Here is a 26,241-nt window from a genome sequence, read left to right on the forward strand (position 1 = left end):
GTTTTTGATGAAACCGCTATGCTACCTAACTTATCTCTTAAAGACTCTTCCAATAAAGAAAACCAAAAGCGGTGGAGCATCGATTAATACGAATCAACTCCTCAAGGCAGTACAAAATTGAGAATAGAGTTGCTTCTTCACCGCAATACTCTATCGCCAAAAACAGGACAAGAAGAGAAATTAAACCTCCAAAGAAGTATGCCGAGGTTGATCTAGTTGCTTATGCTTTAAATGTGGTGAAGATATAGATGCGAATCAAGAGCCATTTAATTATTCGAGGCGATTAGTGTGAAGACTCGAAAAGTGGATGTTTGCTATGCAAGAGGAGATGGAATCACTCCACAAAAAAGAACATGGGATCTTGTAAAACTTCCTAAAGGTAAAAAGGCTGTTCGTTGTAAATGGGTGTTTAAAAAGAAAAAGGGACTCGGAGTTAAAGAACCCGGATATAAAGCAAGGCTTGTTGCAAAGGGTGATATCAAAGTGCCATCTTTCTTACAAAAGATCAAATGTTTCATGAGAGAACAAAACACATTGATATTCGGTATCATTTTGTTCGTGATATTATTGCTCGTGGTGATATTGTTGTGAGCAAAATTAGCACTCATGAAAATCCTGCAGATATGATGACTAAGTCACTTCCTATAACCAAGTTTGAGCATTGCTTAGACTTGGTTGGTGTTCATTGTTGAAGTTAAACCCTTAAGGGTTTTTTGGAAGAGGTGAAGAACTTGTTTATTGAAAGTTCGCGATGAAGAACTTGTTCATTGAGAATTTGTGTCAAGGTGGAGATTGTTAGAATTAAGTGACCCAAATTCTTATTTAAATAAAATACGATGGAAAATAAAATAAAAGTAAAATCCATATAGAACTAGACTTCTTTTATTTTATTTTAGAATAAGGTTTTAAACCTTATTAAACTCCATCTATTTTATATTGATTAGGATAAGGTGTTTCAATCCTACTAGAATATGGCTTTGCAAGCCTATAAATAGACATAGTCTATTCCTCTTGTATTTGAGTAAAAAAATTTTTCGACATAGTGAATTTTCTTCTCCTCTGCCCGTGGTTTTTTTCCCGAAAGGGTTTCCACGTAAAATTTATGTGTTCTTTATTTTTATTTATTTTATTCTATTTTATTTTTCACAGACCTGAAACATAGGAGCTACGGACTAGTGTTAGTGCTTTGGATTTGCGTTATTCAGGTGTGGGTCCTAACTTTGTGTGTTTGGTGATTGTGAAAGCATGTATGTACCTTATTGTTTCAGCCGAATGTTTATTGACTGTGCAAAGTTGGTCAAATTTTGGTAACTAGTAATGGGTGATAGCCAAATGCACTAAGTGGCCTAATTGGCATTGGCCGAATGTTCTAGGGCTTTAAAGTGTAATTAACCAAATGTGTATAAGGGTTAATTGATTGTATGCCTTTCGTTATTAATTGTTTGGCTGAATGCATGTTATTATATATCTTGTATTGTTAAGCATGATGATTGTTACTGTATAATTTACTGCATATATTGCATGCCACTGATTGTTACTTTGTTTATTGCATGCATGTCAAAGCATGCCATTGATTGATATTTTTAATACTGAATGCATGAAAAGCATGCCACTGATACCGATAAATTGAATGCATGCTAAACATGCCATCATTACTGGAATTGTTATTTATGAGCATGATATGCAACATGATTGATATGACATATTTCATTGCATAGGGATTGGGATTGATTGGTGACGGAGGAGTTCTATGGAGTACTAACGGTTTATTCAAAATTTTATATTGACAGTTAATTTGCAACCCTGGAGTATTATTTAGAGTATTGGCAGTTTATCCGTAAATTGCTGACGGTTTATCCGTGAATTACTGGTAGTCTATCAGCAAATTATTATTAGTGATTTCCCTACATTGAGCTACGACTACTACTAATTTGGTGTATGGATAATGAGTTCTAGGGAACTCATGGTTTGTAATGGAAGGATGGGTAGGAAACTTTGGACCATTTTATATGAGCACGTCTATGCATAAGTATCGTATACACTGTGTTCGATGATGTCATGCTCTACTGAGTTTTATGTTTTATTGTTGGCTATAGGCTTTACTGAATGTTTGATAGCTTGTATATTTCATCGATACACTGGTTTTTTTGTTTAAGACTCACACTAACCCCCATAGTTTTATTTCTTAGAGATAACTCGTGAGGTTACGGTCGGACATGACATTTGGAGGACTTGTCTCGGACATTTTAGATAAAGTACTTTATCATTGATTTTGGGGTTGTATTGCTTATTTTGGATTGTGACATGGGTTTGTTTTTAATTGGGATTTTACATGCAAGCAATTTTGTTAAAAATCGAACAATCCTAAAAACTGGCTTAATATTGCATAAGAAATGGTTTTTCATATAAAACCAAAGGCTTCACTTTTTCCATTGCATAACAATGAAATGAGAGTTTTAAAAAGGCAAGTTGACAAAAGCAATTAACTTTTTTTTTTTCAAATTACACAACTTTAAATAACTAGACTCTAAGCATATTCGACTTAATTATTTGACGATTTGGCAATCCCAAGACAACTTCTCCAAATTTCCTAAAGCCAGTCAAATTAATACTTATGAAACTGAACAATTTTACTAGGTCATTGCGGTGGCCAATGTAGCATCCAGAATCCGGTTGTAACGACTGGGCTGGGTTAAGAATATTACATTTTCTCCAAATCGATATCTTTACCAATTTCGGTCTAATCGGTTCAACCGACTAATCCGATCTAGTTCAAGTTTTAATGGTTTTATTTATAAATTTTATAAGTTGATATCAATTTTAATACTTTTTATATTTTTATAATTTTATGATTTTAAATATTTTTATACAATTTTAATTATTTTAAATATGTTTTTATTAATTTTATAATTTATTATAATTATTATAATTATTATAATATTTTAATTATTTTTATAAGTTTATATCAATTTTCATAATTTTAATATTTTTAATAAATAATAACATTTATATCTTTTAATAAATTCTTTTGAATTTTTATTTTTAAATATTTTTATTGAAAAATATTAGATTAAACCAAAAATTGTCACGTGTCACCATCTGCTTGATTTGTCAATTAACGATCAATGTGCTTGACAAAGGAAACTGTTAATGGAGGAGCTTAATTAATAATTTTAGTTAACGGCAGGGGCTTAATTGGGTGTGAATTCAATAAGGAGATTAATTGATTTTTTTATTATATTTTTTAAGGGCTCTTTTTACATATAAACCTTTTTGTTTTAATTAGATTGAGTCCTTTTTTTATTTTTCATACAAATCGTCACACGTTGAGGGCACAATAGCTTTTTTTCATGTAACTTGATTATTTCAAATGAGAATTTTAGATATTTCATTCCTTGTAGGATCGATCCTACTCCCTATACTGTTATTTATATACTATTTAGGAATAGAATTTGATTTTTATATATTTAAAGTAATATGTTTTACAATATAAATTGGTTTAGTTGTGAAAGATCAATTGTTCAGAATATTTTACCATTAAAATAAGAGAAATAAATAATAACATTCATATACACTTTCCTGGTGTTGATTGGCCTTATACAAATATAGTAGTGTTTTGATTAAGGATATATTTCTATTAAGATGTTTACTAAATCAAGTATGTTAGAATTAAGTGTTTTCATTTTTATTCTCCTTTTATATATATATATATATTTGCATATTTTAATTCAGTTACAATATTTAATTCATGTTTAAAAGGTTTTTAAAAATAATATGTAACATTTACTAATATTTTAAGTAATTGATGTACATGTTAATATGAATCCTCAACTTTTAAAATACATTATACGCCTTAATTAAAATGTCTTTTAGACTTATAATGTAGGCCATAATTAACATGAGAAATTAATTTAGCTTTTAATATATAATTTCAATAAATTTTGTGACAGCCCTAATTTGACCCTAGTCGGAATGTGGTTTCGGGATCACAAAATCGAGTAATAAAAATTTATTAAAAATTTATTTAAATATATTCAATGTGTGATAGTGCATGTGTGAAAATTTGGTGTTTTAATTTAGTCCTATGAATGTGAATTTTACTTGAAAGGTCTTAGTTGAGAAACTTAGAAAATATGATAGGTAAATATTGTAAGGACTAAATAACTACAAAGTGTGAAAGCTTGGGTTTGCATGTCAAAATGCCCAAAAATTTAATAAGTGGCCGGCCAAGTAATGATGCCCCTCCACTAAGTTTAATTAATTATAATATTTTGTTATAAAAAAAAAGATGAATAAAGAAGAAATGGAAGGAGAGAGAGGGTGTTCATCTTCTTCTTCTTCCAAAGCCGAAACAAAAGAAAGAAACCAAGGCAATTCGACATTTTCTTCTTGCTAGTAGGAGGTAAGTTTGAAGTGTTGGGTTAAATCTTTTTATATGTTTAAGTTAGTTTGTAAAATGCATTTTAGCAATGTTAAAAATAATAATAATAATAATAATTCAAACTTCTATGGTGGTTTGGGTACTAAGCCGTATATCAAGTGCTAGAATTTGGGGTTGTTTTAATGTGGTATTGAATAGGTAGATGATGGATTGGATTTGAACTTGTTGAACTAGTAGTTGGGAAATTCTTTGTGCATTCGGCCATAAGGGGGTTTAAATGGAAGGTCCATTTTAATTGTTATGTCCTTGTATGAAAAATGGTTTATTATTAAGGCCGAATGAATCATGATAGATGAGTTGAAATGCAAAAAAAAAAAAAAAATCATGTTATGAGATAATTTGAGTAATTGACCGAAACATGGGAGAGGGGGTAAGACTTATATTTTCATGTTTTAGGAGTGAAAGATATAATGAAAATGTACTAGGTTTAAGGTGCATATTTTAGTCTAGGTGTTGTGGAGAATTCGGTTAAAATAGTTGGTATATGAATGCCGAATTTAAATTATGATCATGCGAGTGATTGTAATGGGCATTAAGATATTGAATGTATGAAATTAGAAGTATACGGTCAAAGTTTCTATAAGGTTAAACCATGTGTTAAATGACAAAATGATGAACAATTGTTATTTTGGTAGTGATAATATATTCGGCCTTGAGGCATTAGATGAACATTAGTTGAAGTTTTAATATCTTGAACAATGACGGTTGTAAGACGTAGTGAGAATCATTAATATTATTGGATATAAATAGCTAGCAAGGCGATTAAACTAGTTACTTTATTTATTTTTAGCTCAAGAACTTTAAGGAGGGGAATCAAGCAAGGGCAAAGCGAAGAGTATCGAGTAGTCGATTGGAATTGTTTTATCCAACACAAGGTAAGTCTATAAGCAATTAAGGTTGGTTATTCTATACATAATTGGTATATACATATCATGAAGAAATTACTCTCGTTTACATATTCTTTTGATTGAAAGGTGGGTGGCCGATTATATTTAGTTAATTAAATCAATCACTTTGTTATAACGAAATGACCTTGGCACTATGTGTGCGGATTTGAATGGCACTATGTGTGCGGATTTGTATAGCACTATGTGTGCGGATTTATACGGCACTATGTGTGCGGATTTGAATCGTCGATATGTGTATGGATTATTAAGGCACTATGTGTGCGGGTTAACATGGCACTATGGGTGTAAATTTCCTTGATGGAGCACTGCGTGTGCGAAATCGGTTGTTGATAAAATAAATACAGGAACTAAAAGAAAAAAAAAACTATTGTTAAAATAAGAAATGGGAGACATGAAAATTGAAACATATATGCGTGAATGCATCTATTTCATCATATTTAAATATGGGAGGAAAGAATTAAGGTATTCGGTTATATAATACTTTGATTTAATAGTAATAGTTGACTAGTAGTTGAATTGATGATTTAGATAATATATGGACCTTTTTAGTTTCTATTCCGGCACACTAAGTTAATTGTTGCATTTTATTGCTTATGACTTACTGAGTTGAAAACTCATTTGGTGCTTTTACTTGTCTCTTATTTAGATTTCTTTGACCCATTTTGCGTGCTTGGAACCATCGTCGAAGTCATCACACCAGCTTGCAACATTTTGGTACCCTCTTCTTAGTTGATCTAAATGAACATTTTGGCATGTATAGGCTAATATGTATTTTGTTTGAACTTTGATATGTATACTTCCAGCCATGCGAATATGGCTTAAATACTAAGTTTGAATTTGGTTATGTTTAATCATGGTATAATTCGTCTTGGTTATGATGTGTAATGCTATTAATGAATTATATATATATACATATACATATGTTTGAGTGTTGAAAATGCTAAGAAATATTAATTATGTGTTTTTGGGGTGGTTCGATTATGGCACATTTATATAGGTGATTAATTGTAATTTGGCTATTGTATTTGATCTTAGTATTTAATTTGAGATAGCATAATGGTTCGTCTGGTTATGTCTGAACATAATATAAAATCGTATGATATGGTTGTTATAAGATGAACTTAATGAAATGAAGATGATAGAAGTAGATGCATGAAAATTTTTGAATAAGTATTCGGTTTGGTAATATATCGTAACCCATTCCAGCGATGGAAACGGGTTAGGGATGTTACAAATTTTTTGATAGGAAAAGAAATCATAGCATTATTAAAAGATATGTATATTAGATAATTAATTCATAATGAAGCTTTTGTATTTTTAAAAATTTTAAATAATTAATAATTACTTGACAATTTTATAAGATAGTTATAATTTTGCATATCATAATTTAAGGAAATTTTACTCATATTTAAAAGGTTTTAAAATTAAAATTAGAAAGTCTTTTATTAATAAAAAATTTATGTATAATCAATGAATACATCAGAACGGATTTTACTGGTGAAGTGTTGCGTGATTAGAATAAGAATTGAATCTTAGGGTTGAATCACTATTTGGTAAAATGCACAATTTTTTAGACTGAACTATGGGGTATTTTGGTTGATATACTCATTTTGCTTACTAAAGGTTTTAAAAGGATTATTATTCAGATTGATAATCCGGAGGTAGTTAGAGCCTTACAAGGTAGTGTGAGGGTCCAACGGATTATAAGAACTAAAGAACAATGACATCTCTAATAAAGCTAGTGGTACTTAATTTTGAATAATTTAATTTGATGTAACTTTGTTGTTTATTTTAAAAAATAATAATAATAAATTATAAATATGTTGGTAAACAATGTTAAATATTAACATAATGACTTATCAAATGAGACATTCATTTTATTATTATTTTAGGAAAAAAAACACTCATGTTACATAATGACTTGCATGCAATCGTTTCTTCAAGTGAGTTAAGTAAATACATATTCAAATTTAAATAGAAAACATATCAAGAGAAATTAAACGGAAAGTTGAGTTTCACTATTATCCTTTCCTAAAAGATCAATTTTTGCCCATTTTTTATAAAATGTAATTAACATAAGGGTGCAAGCTTGACAGCATAAACCACATATTAAGCCTATCCATAAACCCTGAATAAATCACAAAGAAAATAATTAGTAGGCCAAAACTTCAAAAATATAATAAAGAAAACTTGATTAACATCCTAAGTCCGCCATTTTTATTAACTAATGATTTAAAAATACCAATGAATAGTAATGAAGAAATAAAACTGTTTATAAAAAAACTGCATGAGATTTCTCTATTGGGATTCATAATTTCCTTACCTTAACATATAGATGAAACTTGAATCCAAGAACAATCGCAATTGGCATGCCAATGAAGTAGAAAGCCCCCAAGTTAGCCAATACTGTCACACGTTGCCAACCACATCCCCTTACAGCCCCTGCAACCTCACAAGATCGATGGTTTTAAATTAGACTCATAATTTCAAACACGATACGTGAACGTATACATGTGAATTGTTGGATGTATTTCGAACCTGATAAGACACCTTGTATGGCATCAACCGCTATTGAGGGGATGAGCAACGGTGTCATCTCTGCAAATTTTTTGTTTATGGAATGGCTATCACTAAAGAAACCGGCCCAAATATCATGTCCCAAGGCTAGCGATACAACAACTGCTACTGCAAGAAGGATGGAGAGCTTGAGAGTCACTTCCATGGCATGCTTTGCTTGGTTTGGATTTCCTGCCCCTAGTTCATTTGACACTCTTGTGCTGGGAAACAAACAAAAAATTTCCATTATCTCATTAATATATGTTTTGTACTCTCATCCCAAGATTTAAATAATGGTGGTGTTGATACACAGATGGAGGAGGAGGAGAGGGGACGGTGATAGGGAAGGCCAGTTCATCCATTTTAAGATTGAGAGTTGAAAATGTTGAAAGATTCAGGTAAAGGTGGTAAGAGCTCAGTGTATTAGGGTTTTGAGTAGAGAGAGATCCCTTATACATTTGGATCTTTATAGGAGAATAATGATTTTATCCAATTATGCCACTCAGTGGTTCTTTTTGTCTTAATGGAAGATCCAATCAAATCTAAATTGAGGTAGAGATATAACAAGTTACAAATACATTATTACCATAATTATTTTACATTTTCAGTTTTTTTATAGGTATATACTAATACTTACAGAGTAACATAGATGGAATCAATTGAAAAAACTAACCTTGTTGCAGCACTGAGGCCGATTGTGATCATAAAGGCAATGGCTTCGGTATTCACACTACAGGAGATGATATCAAGAAAAACAAAAGAAATCCACCATGTTTATGCTTAGTAAAACTGGATAAGAAAAATATATGATGAAAGAAGAAAAGAAGAGAAAAGCTTACCATATTGCAACCAATGAAGTTGATATTTCTGAATTTGGCATCAAACCAGCTAAGACCACAAGAATCTCAAAAGCCCAGACCTCCAAACTAGCAGAAGATCAGTTCAAACATTAAAAAAAAAAAATTATGGTTCACATGTTACTAAGATTTGAGTGTGAGTGTTAAATATAAATATGTGTAACAATGTTCAAATTCCTTTTTTCAAATATTCATGCATTTGGATCAACATGGATATCGAATATAAATAGTATACGGAAAATGAAGGGTTGGATGCTCACCAAATCATTGCTGCAGAAGGAAGGGCTAATTTGGAGTTCCGTATGATATAACGAAATGATTCGAAAGAGAATCCGGTCCATGTGTTCTGAAATTTGTTGGCGAAAAGAACATATAGAGCTAATAAAAGAAATGATATCCATATTGAAACTGAAGCCGCCATGGGAGCACCTTTATAACCAAGACTTGTCTTGTTTACCAAACTGTAAACAATCCCAAAATGGATACCCAATGGAACGACAGAAAACACGACCAAAGGTATAACAATGCTTTGTGTCTGAAGAAACCTCATTATGTTTTGAAGAAAACCATAAGCAAATAAACCAGGAATCAAATACTTCATGTAAACAGCAGCAGCTCTCGAGATTTCAGGATCTTGGTGAAGCAAAACAAGGATTGGCTCAGTGAAGGACCATAAAACCGATATGATAATCGAGAAAAAGAAGGAAATAATGCAAGAAGCTTGAAGGTAAATCCCCAACATTTTGTGCATTTTTGCACCAAATCCTTGACCACAAAGGGTCTCCAATGCTCCACTTAAACCTGTCTGAATTCACAAAAATTCTGAGACGAGAACATGAAAAAGCAGATTAAGGTTAAACTAAGAGGTTACCATGAAAGCAAAACCAGTAACAGTGGCCCATGAATTGGCAAGCGTTGAACCAGCAAGCTCGACCTCACCAAGGTGGCCAGCAAACATGACAGAAACCATAGTAATTGAGAAGTAAAAAACATTGGATAACACCATTGGCACTGCAAACATTATTTGAGTCTTAGCCTCTCCCAAATCCATGACTTTTTTCCAACACCTTCCATTTGTTCCTTCTGGTCTACAGCCATTAGCAACCTCTACATTCAATGGCCTTTCCATTATTGTAGTTTTATAGGAAAGATTATCTCGCTTCTGAGATGGATGGTGTCCATTAAATACTATATTATAGAACATCAGGTGTTGCGAGTTTTGCATTGTGGTCCTTATAGAATATAATATTTTCATTTTACTGCATTGAATTCATTGCATTTATATGATTATACTTTTATGTTGCACCATATTAAAATAAAGAAATAAAATGACAAATTAGAAGTATTTCTGGGAGTTCAATGAGTTTACTTCTAAGATTATTATTATTTGATACCTATAAAAATTCCACAAGTTACTATGATGACATAAGTCCTTAAAAATTAAAAACTGTAAAAGTAAGTAAATAAGATACGTAATGATATCTGGTTAAATTATAAATATATGCGGTTTTTTAAATATTTACGATTTTAGGTTTTTTTATATTTATTAGTTTAGGTATTTTTCTGAGAGAAAGTGTAAACACATTCACTGAAAACTGCTAATTTAGTTTTTTTATATGGTTAAATGTTAGTGTTTTTGTCGTTGAGTCTCGTGTTCGATTTCTCTCTTACTCACATTTATATTTTTATTTCATATTATTTAAAATTTTTTAAATTTTAATTAATATTTTTAATACATTAGCTTTTTTGGTTGAATGGTAAAATAATTGTGATTTCATGTCCCAAGTTAAATTCCTCCTATAAACATTTTATTATGTATTTTTATTTCAAGTTATTTTAAGTTTTTTTTACTTCATCTTTTTAATTAATAAATCTTTTATTTATAAATCAAATAATTATAGCAAATATCATTATTTTTAGTAAACATATGTGCATTATTATTGCAAATAATTTTATTTGTGTAATATTTATTTTACATGAGTGTAGTAAATTTCAGTATTATATATTTTTGTATGTGTATTTGAAATAATTAATTGAAATATTTTACATATAAAAATATTTAAAATATCATACCCACAATGTAGATGAAAAAACAATGATATTTGAAATATTTTACATATTTGAAATAATAATGATATTTGAAATAATTATTTGATTTTATAATATTAGAAATCACTATACCCACAATATAAGTGAAGAAATAAATATTTGACATATAAATATTATATATAAAAATATATATATCAAAAGTAATATTTGACTTTATAAATAAAAGATTTATCAATTAAAAGATAAATTAAAAATTACAAAACCTTGAAAATAATATATTTATTAATTAAAAAAACTTGAGACAACATAAAAATAAACTATACATATTAAAATGCTTATAAAAAGAATTGAACTTCAGATGAAGAATGAAATGACAATTATCTAACTATCTAACTAAAAGAGTTAATATGTTAAAATATTAATTTAAAAACAAAAAGGTTGAAAATAACATGAAATTAATAAAACAAACATGAGTAGAAGATGAATCGAACCCAAAATTAAAGGTAAAAAATATTAACATTTAACCATCGACAAAAAACTAAATTATCAATTTTAGTGAAAATATATCCTGTAAAACGCGATTTCACTTTATCTCTCCAAAATAACCTATGCCAATAAATATAAAAAGATGACTTAAATCATAAATATTAAAAAAAAAAAGGTATGTATTCATAATTTAACCTATCAACCTTGTTTATGATTTTTTCCTTTATACTCAGTGTAGCTAATATTAAGATGATTATTATAATGCGTTTAATCGATATACCTTTATTATTTATTTTAATTAATTTTGAATATTATTTTTACTTAATTTGATTTTGAATTGTTAAATTTATATATATGTAGGTATAATTATTATCTGATATGTCAAGAAACGAATGAATAAGTGAAAGATTTAACAGGAGTTCGAATTGACTCACAAAATGGAAATTTTAGGATTATTTTATTGTTATTTCTATTAAGACATTTTATATTTTTAAGTTTTATCATATTTTATTTTATAATTTATTATTATTATTATTATTATTTTATATTTAGGGAGGAATAGTAGGGGGCGGCACTTAGGGCCCCCCCTCCTTTTTAGTTTTAGGGTTAATATATTGATTTTATATAGATAATTTAGAAAGATAAGAGGGGCTCAAAAAGTGGCGCACGGCCATTATTGTTTTTATTATTAAAATAATTTTAGTAAATTTTAATTTATATATACAATTAAAATTTGGTAACAAAGCAATTTTAGAAAACATGGAGTTCTAGCTAACTTCTCACAATTACTTAATTGAGTTAATTGTTTTTTTAATTTGGGGTATTTTTTATAAATTTTGAAAGTTTAAGTACTCAATTGAGTGTTAAAAAAAGTAAGGGCTTAATTGTTTTTTTTTTTTAAGTTTGAAGACTTTTTTTTATACATTTTGAAAGTTTAAGTACCGAAGTGAATGCAACAAAAAAAAATAGGGGCTTAATTGCCTTTTTTTGAAAAAATTTGAAAGTTTTTTACACCCTTACGCCAAAATAGTATTATTAATAGGAATCATGAACAATAATAATACAAAGACATGTCTTATAGTACAAATAATAAATATATTATTACAAATTAATGCACAAATGTCAGGTCTATAAAATAATCTAAAAAAAAAAAGAAGATAAATTGATAGTAACTGCAACACTAGAATAAATCAAAAACAGATGCATCAACTTGACCAAATCGTTGATATTGACATCATAACCTCATAATCATCAAATCAACCTGACAATTAACATCAATTAACTAAGAAAAAACTATCAAAGACGATGAATAGTAATTAACTAAGAAAAAAAGTTGCCAAAAGCCCCAAGAGACCTATCGTATAGTGATGCACAAAAGTTCAAGTCTCAAATGGCCTATCTTCCTCCTCATCTCACATCTATTACAGTATTTATGATCTATCATGATAAATCCCTTCGAGAATAGTTCTTAATACATCTTGAAGCACCCTTATGTTAGAAAATCTTATATATACATAAGAGTATTACTAAAAATTAAAAGTAATAATAAAATCACAAGAAAATAAAGTAGACAAAATAAAACCACGAAATTGTGGATAAAATTATGATAATATGGACTAAAATTAAAAAGAAAAAAAAAGTTTACAAAAAGTCACAACCAACGTAAAAGATCATTGACGAAGTGAAGATTTAATTTGAAAAAGATTAAGCTAATGAAAAAGAAAGAGAGTTTTCTTTTAGAAGATCAACCCCTGTTAAATAAAATAAAGACATTAATATGCTAGAAATTAGAACAATCAACTTGCACGGATTTAAAGTTCTTTCTTTAATTTAATAACATATTAAAATAAACCTTGCCTTTTAATATATTTAATAGAATCAATCCATATAATTTTGGATTAATAATATATTAATCGGGTAATGAAAGATTCTTCAAATTTTCATTTTAAATATATTAATTTAAATTTATAAATATATTTATAATTTATAATTTTAAATATGTTTTAAAGTATAAACCAATCCATATAATTAAAAAAATTATAAAAACTATAAATAAGTTATAGAAAAGTATTAAAAAACTATTTATCTAAGTTCATTTTGATTTGTTTCTTAAATAATTATAAAAAATTATTTAAAACTGTTGTAAATCCATGTAACCCTAAAGAATGAATATTAATAACCCCTAAATTTATTATTTTGTAACCCATAAATCATTTATAGGTTACTTTAATGTTGGTTTTTAATGCTTCGTAACCTTTGATTCTTGAAGCCCTATAAATGGAGGGCATGTACAAGCTTATTATATCCTAAGTGGAAGTTGAATCATCCTTTCATTTCTTTATCTTTCTTTCTATTTTAATCTTTGTATTATTCTTTTAGTTTTATAATATGTTATCAACATGAACCTCTACATGTTCATAGTGAAGTTCATGTCATTGTGACTATATATAACTTGCCCGTAAAGCTCTCGTTGAACTATATACGGTATATATAGTTTCATCATTATTTTAATTTGTTCATCATATTAATATAAAAGAGAGATATTCAAAGCATAAAAATCAATTTTATATACATATCATAATGATAATTATATATACATTTTTAAGGTTACTAAAAGAAATTTCAATTTCAATTTGTTTTATGTTATTATTATGACTATTCTTCTCTATGCCAATATTTGACATACATATTCTTATTTCACAAATTTGGTATATATATTTGGATTGTTTTACTATCGAGAATACTTATTATTTTACTAATTTTTTAGTGATTATAATGTCAAATCTTGCCAACTTTGAATATATGGCCCTAGATATCTCGGCAAGAATTATTTGTCATTGATGTTAGATGCTGAAATTCACCTAGATGCTAAAGGTCTAGGGAATACTATATTAGTAGATGAAGAAGCATTTAATCAAGATGAGGCAAAAGTAATAATTTTCATCCATCGTCATCTACATGAAAGATTAAAACTGCAAATCTTATTGTGAAAGACCTTTTTGAGTTGTGGAATAATCTAAAGGAACGATTTGGCCATCAGAAAATGGTATACTCCCTAAAGCTCGTTATGATTGGATGCACTTACGGTTGCAGGATTTTAAGACTGTAAGTGAATACAATTCAAAACTTTTCAAAATTAGTTCTCAACTGAAATTATATGGAGAAAACATAACTGATGAAGACTTATTAGAAAAAACCTTTTTAACCTTTCATGCTACTAATGTGTTCTACAGCAGCAATACCTTGAAAATGGTTTTAAAAAGTATTCTGAAATAATTTCATGCATTTTGGTGGCTGAACAAAATAATGAGTTGATGAAAAACCATGAAATTTGTCCTACTGGTTCTGTATCATTCTCTAAAGTGAATGTAGCAGTACACAATAATTATGAAAATGGAAAATATAGAGGTCCTGGTAGTGGCTGTGGTTGTGGTTGTGGACATAGTGGGGGATGTGGTTGAGGACGTATTAGTAACCGTTATCATGGTGGTCATAACAATGGTACTTCTAACCACCAGAAAAGGAATAAAAACAAAGGACAAAAAAGATGTGATCAAAATAATCCTTCAAAGATTGTTAAGAATTTATACTACTGATGTAATATGAAGAGACATTAGTCATGTACCTGTCACACGTCTGAGCATTTAGTGAAACTTTATCAAGCATCCATTAAAAGGAAGGAAAAGAATATCGAGACAAATTTTATATCCCAAAATGATGAAATAGAGACAAAATATGAAGATATTCATTATGATAGAAAAAATAACCATGCCTACAAGAATGATGAATTTCATGGCCTTAACGCTATAACTCACCTAGATGTGGAAGATTTCTTTGAGAATCATTAGAAAAGTTAATGTTATTTTGACATTTTTATGTTTTTTATGTATGTTTTATTTTCTTGCATAAAGAATAAGTTATATATATTCAATAAATATTTGCAATGTTTCTTATGTTATATTTTGTTTATTTTTAGGAAGAATATGAATATTCAAAAAAATTTCGTTGGACCCAAGATCAATGGAGACATGTGTCTTGTAGATAGTGCTACAACACACATGATACTCAAAGATAAAAAAATATTTTTCTCATTTGACAATAAATGATGCCCATGTTAATACAATATCGGGTAGTTCAAAACTTATTGAAGGTGTGGAAAAGCTATTATATTATTACATAAAAGGACAAAATTTGTCACTAATGATGCTTTATTTTCCACTAAGTCTCAAAGAAATTTATTGAGTTTTAAAGATATTTATCTTTATGAATATCATATTAAGACTATGAATGAGAGAAATATTAAATAACTATATATTACAAATGTTGAATGTGGAAAAAAATATGTTTTGGAAAGACGACCTGTTCTTTCATTAGGTTTATATTATACACATATTAGTGCAATTGAGACACATGTTACTAGAAGTTTGTAGAGCCACATATTTTTACTCTTTGGCATGATCGGTTAGGCCATCCCGGATCTATTATGCTGCAAAGAATAATCGAGAATTCAATTGAGAATTCAATTGGGCACCCATTAAAGAATCAAAAGATTCTTGAATTCAAGGATTTCTCTTTTGTTGTTTATTATCAAAGTAAATTGAGTGTTAGCCCATCACCAGCTAAAGTTGGGATTAAGTCTCCTGCATTTCTTGAACGTATTCAAGGTGATATATGTGTGTCTATTCATCCACCGTGTAGACCATTCAGTTATTTTATGGTATTGATAGATGCATCTAGTAAGTGATCACATGTGTGTTTATTAACGACTTGCAACCTAGCATTTGCGAGAATTTTTACTCAAATAATTCAATTAAGTGTTTTGATTATGCTGGTTAGTTTACATCCCAAGCTTTCAATGATTATTGTATGTCAATTGGGATAAAAGTTTAGCAACCTTTAGCCCATATTCACACACAAAATGATTTAGCTGAATCATTTATCAAACACCTCCAACTAATAGCTAGGTCATTGCTTATGAGAACAAAACTCCCTGCTACAGCTTGGGGATATGCTATTTTGCATGCAAAAGCACTTGTGCGCATCAGGCCAACAAGTTATAATAAATACTCCCCATTACGATTGACTTTTGGTTAGGAGCCAAATATTTCCCATCTTAGAATTTTGGATCTGCATTATATGTTCTAATTGCTTCACCACAACGCACAAATATAGGTTCCCAAAAGACGTTAAGAATATATGTTGGTTATGAATCTCCTTCTATAAGTAAGTATGTTGAACAATTAACTAGAGATTTATTTACTACACGATTTGTTGAATGTCACTTTGATGAAACAACATTCCCAACATTAGGTGGGAGAGAAAATACAACTATTAAAAAATTTTACATAGAATGGGTGATCATTATCTCAATTAGATCCTCGTACAAGTCAATGTTAATAAGAAATTCAAAGGACAATACATTTGCAAAACATCGACAATCAACTGTCATATTCATTTGATAACCTAAAAAGAATTACAAAATCTCACATACAAATTGAAAATGCTCTAATACGAATTGATGTCCCAGTAGGGCAAACTGTTAGTGCAAAATAAAATAATTCACGTATGAAGCGTGAAAGATCGATCAGTTCCAAAGATAAAAATTTTTGTAAAAGGAAATGAGCAAATATTCATGGTCATATTGTGGAGGAAACTGCCTAAGAAGAGGCCAAACATGTAACTAATTAAAAAACCCTAGAAAAGGTTCAACTACTTGAAAATGATGATAACGAAGAGATTTCGATAAGTTATGTTACATTAAGAAAAATATGGAACCAAAAAATATAGTTATCAATAACAATTTTGATTATAATGTTACTAATGAAATAGCAGAAAAAAAAAAGAAAAAAAAAGAGAGGATCCTGAGCCTAAATCTATTCAGGAATGTAGAAGTAGAAAAGATTGGCCAAAATGGAAAGACACAATTCAAGCATAATTGAATTCACTTTTTAAACATTAGGTTTTTAGACCTATAATCCAAACACCTAAAGATGTAAAGCCAGTAGGATATAAATTGGTATTTGAGTGAAAAAAAGAGAGAAATAAAGTCGTAAGGTATAAAGCACAACCTATAGTATATGAATTTTCGCAAAAGCCTGACATTGGTTACGAAAAGACATTCTCCTATAGTGTATGTAATCACATTTAGATATCTTATGAGTCTGGCAGTACGTGAAAAACTTGAGATCCATCTAATGGATGTTATTACAACCTATTTGTATGATACACTTGATAGTGAAATTTATATGAAAAAAATTGAAGAATTTAAAATCCCAGAAGGATATAGAGTTTCTCAGGAAAATTGCTAGATTAGATTAAAGAAAAGTTTATTTGGACTAAAACAATCTAGACGTATGTGGTACAATTGTCTTAATTAATATTTGTTAAAAGAATGTTATAGAAATGATCCAATTTTTCCATGTGACTTTAAAAAAAGGTATGGATTAGATTTTGTGATAATTGTTGTTTATGATGATGATCTAAATATTATTGGAACTCTTGACAAGCTTCAAAATGCAGTAAATTGTTTAAAGAAAGAATTTGAAATGAAAGATATTGGAAAAACAATGTTTTGTCTTGGCCTAGAGAACGAGTATTTAAAAGATGAAATTCATGTCCATCGGTTAACTTATACGAAAAAGATCTTAAAGAAATTTTACTTGGATAAAGTACATTCATTGAGTACCCTTATGGTTGTATGATCGACAAATGTGAATAAAGATCAATTCCGTTCTTGTGAGAATGGTGAAGAATTTTTTGGTCCTAAAGTACCATATCTAAGTGTCATAGGGGCATTAATGTATCTTGCAAACAACACATTTAGTTCTTCTCCAACACATAGAAATTAGAATGGTATTAAACATGTATTTAGATATCTCAGAGAGACCGTTGATATGGGGTTATTTTATTCAAATAATTCAAAATACTTATTTGTCGATTATGCTGATGCTGGATATTTATCGGATCCACATAAAGGTCGATCACAAACAAGATATTTATTTACATGTGGAGGTACTACCATATCATGATGTTCAAAAAAGCAGACTTTAGTTGTCACCTCTTCAAATTATGCAAAAATAATTGTAATGCATGAGGTAAGCCGAGAGTGTGTTTGGTTAAGGTTATTGACCCAACATATCCAAAAGATATATAATTTGGCTTTACAAGAAAAGATGTCAACTATCTTATACGAATATAATGCATAATGTATAGCTAAATTGAAGGGTGGTTACATCAAAGGTGATAGAATGAAACATATTTCACCAATATGATTCACTCATGATCTTAAGAAGAAAGGTGATATAAAAGTTCAACAAATTCATTCTAGTGATAATTTAGTAGATCCTTTTACCAATGCGTTGTCAACTTCAACGTTTGAAAGACTATTACACAAGATGGGAATGCGTCAACTCAAAGATGTAACGTGATGTTGCCATAAAGAGGAGTCAAAAACACGCTGCAGTATTTTCCTTTAACTAAAGTTTTATCCCACTGGGTTTTCCTGGTAAATATTTTTAACGAGGCAACTTGTAATAATAGATTATGTACTCTTTTCCTTCATTAGGTTTTTATCCCATAGGAATTTTCCTAATAAAATTTTTTTACGAGACATTTTCATTGATGGACATACAAGGGGGAGTGTTTTAAACTCATTAATAAATGGATGTCCATAACCCCCTCAAATTTATCCTATTGTAACCTTTAAAAAATGAATGTCCATAACCCCTAAATTCATTATCTTGTAACCCATAAATCATTTATAGGGTACCTTAATGTTGGTCTTTTATGCTTTGTAACTTATGGTACTTAAAGGCCTATAAATAGAGGGCATGTACAAGCTTATTGTTTCCTAAGTAAAAGTTGAATCATCCTTTCATTTATTTATCTTTCCTTTTTCTTTTAATCTTTGTATTCTTCTGCAACAACCCATTTCTTAATGGTATCGAAAATAGTGGTTTCGAAACCCCGTTTTCCAATTATCGAGTTAGTAAATATTATTTTTTAATATGAGTATATCATAGGGTTATATTAAATTTTGGTTCGATAATTTTAGTGATTGGATGGTTAATTAGGGTACAAAGACTAAATCGTAGAAATCATAAAACTTAATCGCTATTGATTTTTATTAGTTAAATGGATTAAATAGTATTATTACAAAGGTCAAAATGGCAATTAGGCCATTATGAACCCTAGTGGATGGTTAATGCTTGATATATGAAGAAAATATATGTTAAAAATAATGTTAATATTAATGTTATAATTAAATTAAAATACATAAAAGAAAAACAAAAAGTTAATAGCCATTTTGATCATCTTTTTGACCCTCCTCTACCATTCTCACCATTGAAGAGAAACCCTTAACTTTTTTTCTAAACTTAAACTTCAATTGGTAAGCCGTTTTTAATCCATTTCTTGTAATTTTTATGTTTCTAGAATCTTGGAAGCTTGATTTAGCTAACCCAAGGGTTCGATCGTAAAACTGTTACACCACGTTTGGTTGGGGGGAATGGAATAAGACTGTAATGGAATAGAGCTGTAATCAGTAATTCAGTTGTTTGGTTGAATAGAATGGAATAGAGCTGTAATAGTATTCTTGTGTTTGGTTGAATAGAATAGATGATGTAATAACATAAGAAAAAAGGTTTAAATGATAAAAAACCCTTAGTAGAATTTTTAGGTAGATGATTATTAATATTATTATTAAATTTTGATAATAATATTATTAAATATAATTTAATAAAAATAATAAATAATTTAATCATATTTTAACATAATTATTATGAAATACAATTTAATAAAATAATATATAATTTAAAAAATTAATATAATAATTATTAAAATATGAATTAATAAAATCATAATATATAATGTTAGAAAATAATATATAACCCTACTTTATTAGTTTTAAACTGTACTACATATTTAATGTGTTAAAATAATTTAATTATCTTCTAAACTAAAAAGTAAAAGATTAGAAGTAATAAATAGCTTGAGAATTATATTTTACATCCAAACATAATATTCATACATTAACAAAAATTTACATGATATCATTAACTTATATGCCATAATCTATATGTTAAATTTTACAATATCAAAAAAGTTATAACAGTCTGTGGCATTATACTAATGACATCTTACCATCCAAATATTACACTTACAAAAAGTTACCAAAGTATCACCAACATAACCATGATTTTTAATGGTTAGAAAGATATCTTTTCACCCATTCCAATCGCACAGAAGAAGGTAGACTAAAGAAAATTAATATTTGCATTGGATGGTTTGGGGTTTTGCTCAACGCATAATAACGCTTATCCTCAGTTAGTCCTTCTACTTCACATAAGGCTGGATATATTTTTTGAGCACTTTCTTGAATCACTTTCTCGGAGGAAATGCTCTTACTTAATTCAAGGCCAACATTTCGTATGTTTTCCCCAAAAAATATGGCAGCATCAGTAATTGAAGTAAAAATTTGTTCACTTCCATCATAAATCATTTTTTTCTTCTTTAAAGATGTGGAACCATCTTGGTTTGGCTTCAACGATTGCAGTTGTGTAGTTGAGACATCCATTTCATCCAAGGAAACATCATCTTCACATCTGTGGAAATTGTTTCATTCTTTAATATTGGCAGTAGCTACTTCCTCAGCATCTATTTCTTCAACAATATCTGCAGCTTTTGAGCATCTTTTCCAGTGGCTCGATCTTTTGCATATATGGAAGTAAGTTGGTCATAATAAAGGAAACTACGATGTTTGATTTGACGGGCTATTTTATGACTCTATAAAGAAAGAAAGAATTCACATTTGATAAAAGTTTGGTCAAAACAATATAATAAAAAATAAAAAATAATTCTTATACTTATATATGAGTTCCACATAGCATCTTTAGCAATAACCATCTGACTATGCTCGTCCCAACCAAAGTCGCTGTTGTCTTTTCCACTAAGCAAGCTATAAACGGTTGCCCAATCCATTTTCAATATCCTAATCCTCGATTCAAGATTAGGTTTAACCTTCAACATAGCATGTGGTAAAACTTTTTCTAACATTAATTCCAGCTCATTTAAATTACTGGCATTGAATCCCGTATCTACATTATAGGTTTCAACATTGTACAAGTCAACCATACAGGCAACCAACACAACATCTTCTTCTAGAGCCCATTTCTTTTTGGTTCCTCGAGAATTTTGGGAAGAAGCACTTGATTGTGAAAAGCCTAACATAACTATCTTAAGTGTAATGACCCGAATTTTACCGTTACTGAAAAAGTGTATTTTCGAGTCTCCGTTTCTAAAAAATGGATTAGTAAATATTTATTAAAAATATTTACGAAGTTAATCGAGTGGTTAATTAGAGTTTAATTAAGTGAACTAGCTTAAATTAAGGATAATTGGAAAAATGATTAAATTGAATGAAGTGTGAAAGTTTAATTATAGAATAAAGAAAATTGAAAGGACTAAATAAGTAAATAAGCCAAAAGAATGCTAAGTATATGGCAAAAATAAAATACAAGTGTAATAAATATAATACACACATTTGTAATACATGTATGTATTTGTTTATTATTTAAGCAAATATTAGTGTATTTATTATTATTAAATTAATATTATATGATAAATAAATAAAAGTAAGACAAATGTGTGGTAATGATTGGGTACAAGTGTATTAATAAAAAAATACATACACTTGTAATGCTTGTATTTAAGTATTAAAAGATATTTATTAATTATAAAAGATATTTATTAATTAAATAATTATATTATAAGATTTTATATGATAAATATATTAGATAATGACAAATGTATGGTTATAAATGAATACAAATGTACTAATAATATACACATGAATAAATAAATAATACTTATTATTTAAATAATAAATACATGTGTGTATATATAAAAGGAAATAAAGAAAAAAAAAAGAATAGAAATAGAAACAGAATAGGCAAAACGAAAAGCAGGGAAAGAAAGAAAGAAAGAAGGAGAAAAGAAAGAAGAAAGGGAAAATTGAAGGTTTGGAGCTTCAGATTTAAATAGGTATGTCAATTTAGCCCTTTTTTACTTAATTTTGATTTTTTAGAAACTTTAGAACAAGGTTTTGATGAAGTTAAGTTGATTTATTGTAAGATAGTTGATTATAAGACATTGTTCTTATTGAACAAAAAGATGAATTTAGGGCTAAATTGATAGAAATTCAAGTTAGAAATGAAATAAGGATTGAATTGTAAAGTGATTCATAAGTTTTATGCTTTAAGGACTAAATTGAAAGAATTTTGAAACTATGGTTTTATGATGAAAAATAGGTAATTATGTGTAAGTTTGGTTAAAAATTGAGTAGAAGTAAAGTATGAATTAAGATAGAAAAGTAAGTGAATTTAGTTAGGATTAAATTGAAATTAAAAGTAGATAATCAACATTTTGCATTAAGACTATTTTGGACAGCAACAATAGTCTAAGTTTGAAAAATCACCAAAAATTGTATAAATTGAATTAGAGGATGAATAAAATATGGAATTAAATATTATTGAGTCTAGTTTCTTATAGAAACTATATAAGCAATTGAATTGTGAATTATGAGATATAATGAATTTTGTGAGACAAGGTCAGAATGAATTTGGATTCCCCTATTCTGACTTTGGAAAATCACCAAACATTGGAGAAAAATAATTAGAGGCCTAAAGTTATATTTTTAGAATCCCTAATGAGTCTATTTTCAGGAAAAATCAACGAGAATATTATCTGAGTTTTTTACTGTGAGATAATTAATTTTTAGTGAAGAAGGGTTGAAACTGTCAGACAGCAGAACAAGGATAACTTTAAAGAATAAACTGTACTAATTGGCTAAACCAAAAAAATTCTGAAAATTTTATGGTAAGAATATATATGAGTCTAGTTTCATGGAAAATTAGCGGATCTTAATTTGGAGTTTTATAACTCCAGATATAAATAATTTAGTGACTATGACACAGATGAACAGCTTGAATATCCATACAAGTAAATAATAAAAATTATAGATAATGTTACTTATAAGTGTGTTATATACATTAAGGATGTGGAATGGAGAGGAGGAGGAGGAAAAATATATATGAATATTCAGTTGGCATGGCCAATTTGCATGTTTTAAGCTCATGGACTAAATTGAATAAAAGTAAAACTTTAGAGGGAAATTTTGTAAAAATGTCGAAAATGACTAAATTGAAGGGAATGAATTGTTTTATTATCTAAATTAATAAATTGAATGAAATTATCAATTTAAGATTGGGTGAAGCTTGGGAAAATGGTAAATTACCAATATGCCCCTAAATCTTGGTATTTCTGCAATTTAGTCAGGTAGGTTCGTATATCCTGAATGAGCATGTAAATATGACAATTTAAGTATTGTATCGTATTTTATATGATATTTTGAATTGAATATATGAAAAGGATGTTACATGAAATATGAAAATGAATACTAAATAATATAAATTAATTGAAATTATTCTGAAAATCTCGGTAATGCCTCGTAACCTATCCCGGTCTCAGGTACGGGTATGGGGTATTACATTAAGAAAAACACAAAATAGAATTAAGTTCAGTATTATGAATCAGAAGGTTGACATTTTATAAAATTATAACACATGATGAATCAAAAGAAAATAATTTAAAGTTGTAATTCAAACAACACCAAAGTTTCGTAAACTAGATACATGAACTAACATAAACAAATTAAACTTCTACTATATTTTAATAAAGCTAACTAATTTCTAGATTCTTGCCACACATAGACATTTGATTGGCTAACTTCATCCTCTAAGTAGCCCACGTATCCGATGAATTAATATTTACGATATGAGGTTCATCATCATCTATCACACGACTAAGTAATCATTCTTCCAACTCCGTTTCAATAGGATAAGACTCATATAGGTTCGAATAAAATTATGAAGCAAACAACATGCAATAATGATTCTATTGTGCACCCTCACGGGATAGAATGATGGACTCCTAAGTATTCCTCATCTAAGTTTTAATAACCCAAAGCATCTTTCAATAACATTACGCACTAAAGCATGTTTTATATTGAAAATTTCTTCTGGAGCACTTGGCTAGTAGCCCTGACGCCACTTATTCAAATGATATCTTTGTCCTCTAAAATGCGCAATAAATCATCCACAATTTGTGTAACCAGTATCAACTAAATAATAACAACCTAAAAAAAAGAAAAAAAAACTATTTATCATGGTTAACTTTCCCAAAAAAGTAAAAAAACCAAGAAATTATAAATAAATAAATAAAAAACAAAGCAAAGTTGCAACCACATAAAGCTTTAAAAATTTTAACATGGACAAGAAATAGAATTCTACTTGGAACTCTTAAGCTAATTAAAATACAGAAATCCATAAAAATTAATCCAATAACACAAACCCATCAAAGTAAAGCAACCAAACTAATATGGTAAAGAACGAAAATAACCATTCAAAATCAAATCTGAAGAAGAAAAAACTACAATTTCTTTAACCTAATGGGTCAACAAGGAAAAATCAACGATAATTTTAACAAACATTAAAGTAATATAAGAGTAAAAGAGAGTCAGAAACATTGGTTTGGCTTTCAGTTGTAGTAAACTTGGAACCCACCAAATGATGTGATTCTAATGAAAGGGAAAAGCAAAAGAAGAAAGCAATGGAATAGGGAGGATTGTTTCAAAAAGGTGAGGGGTAAAAATTGGAAAAGGGAAAAAAAATGGGAAAGTTTCACTTGCGTTGAATTGCTATTTAATGGTGAGGGAAGGGTTTAGGGATGCATCATTTTCACAAAATAAAGTTGTTTTCAAAGCAGACTTAATAAAACTGTACAGCCAACCAAACATGGGTTTAGTAGTGGGCTCACCGATTTGGGCTGTAACCTATTCCTACATCCTCCAACCAAACATGACATTAAAATTTTGAAATGTTTCCATTGATGATTTTTGAATTTTTTGGTGTTAAATGGTTTTATGTTAAGCTTAGATGTTATGTAGGATTAATTTACAAAGTTTGAATGTTTGTTTTGCATTTAAGGACTAAAATAAAAAGTTGATGAAACTATCACTAGCATTTCATAAATATGGGAATTAGAGGGATGTAGAAGGATGTAATTGAAATTGAATTGTAAAACCGGGTTTAAATGTGAATGATATGATAAGTTCAATTTTAGGGACTAAATTGAATAAAATATAAAAGTTTTGAGAAATTTTGTAATATGCTATTAAAAAGTCGTATGCATATATTTAGACATTGTAAGGCATTTGGAATAATTATTATATAAATAAAGATTTGAAACAAGTTGAAGATAATTGGGAAAAAGGGAAAATTGTTGAATAGTCCTTACAAATCAACTTGTTAGCTGATTTTGCCTAGTAAGTGTTTAGGGTATAGTTATGTACTTATATGTATTGATTAACCTCCCAAACTCAACCTAGATGTTATGGTCGAATTCCAAAGACTACATTGGGAACTGGAATGGTGCAGAAAACTTTCGTATTTTAAAACTATTTGCCTTTTTAATTCAAAACTTGTGAGCTTGATTATTTTTCTTTGTTTTGGGAAAAAAAGGTTTATTTTAAAAATCACGCACCTTTAGAAATTTATTTGTAAAGTTCACATGTTTCAGAAAAGTAAGTTGTATTATTATTCAAAACTTATTTTCTTTATCACAACAAAAAATAGTGATTGTCAGATTTTATTAAAAACCAAGTTTCATGTGTAATCTTATCAAATACCTATTTATGCAGTTTTTAAAACTTAATGTCATGCAACTCGAAATAATAATCCCCAAAATAAAGTCTCATGCCACAGTCCATTAAGAAAATTATTACAGTCCCAAAAATAAACATATAATAAAGATTTAAGTATTTAAACCTAAAATCATCTGAGAGGCTCCTTTGATAACCGCATCCATGTCCTAAACTCGAGGGTTATTT

General features: G+C 28.8%; 1 protein-coding gene across 1 annotated transcript; it reads right to left on the bottom strand.

Moving 5' to 3' along the window:
* Positions 1 to 7,345: 7,345 nt before the first annotated feature.
* On the bottom strand, positions 7,346 to 9,914 carry LOC108462653 (protein DETOXIFICATION 18-like). Its single transcript, XM_017762577.2, has 7 exons — positions 9,634 to 9,914; positions 9,023 to 9,567; positions 8,745 to 8,831; positions 8,579 to 8,635; positions 7,888 to 8,126; positions 7,673 to 7,791; positions 7,346 to 7,477 (listed from the first exon to the last, which is right to left on the bottom strand). Exons 1-7 carry the CDS (start codon positions 9,889 to 9,891, stop codon positions 7,346 to 7,348), a joined length of 1,437 nt encoding a protein of 478 aa, XP_017618066.1. The 5' UTR covers positions 9,892 to 9,914.
* Between the last annotated feature and the right edge of the window lie 16,327 nt (positions 9,915 to 26,241).

Source organism: Gossypium arboreum, chromosome 13 (genome assembly GCF_025698485.1).
Source record: "Gossypium arboreum isolate Shixiya-1 chromosome 13, ASM2569848v2, whole genome shotgun sequence".
NCBI lineage: Eukaryota > Viridiplantae > Streptophyta > Magnoliopsida > Malvales > Malvaceae > Gossypium > Gossypium arboreum.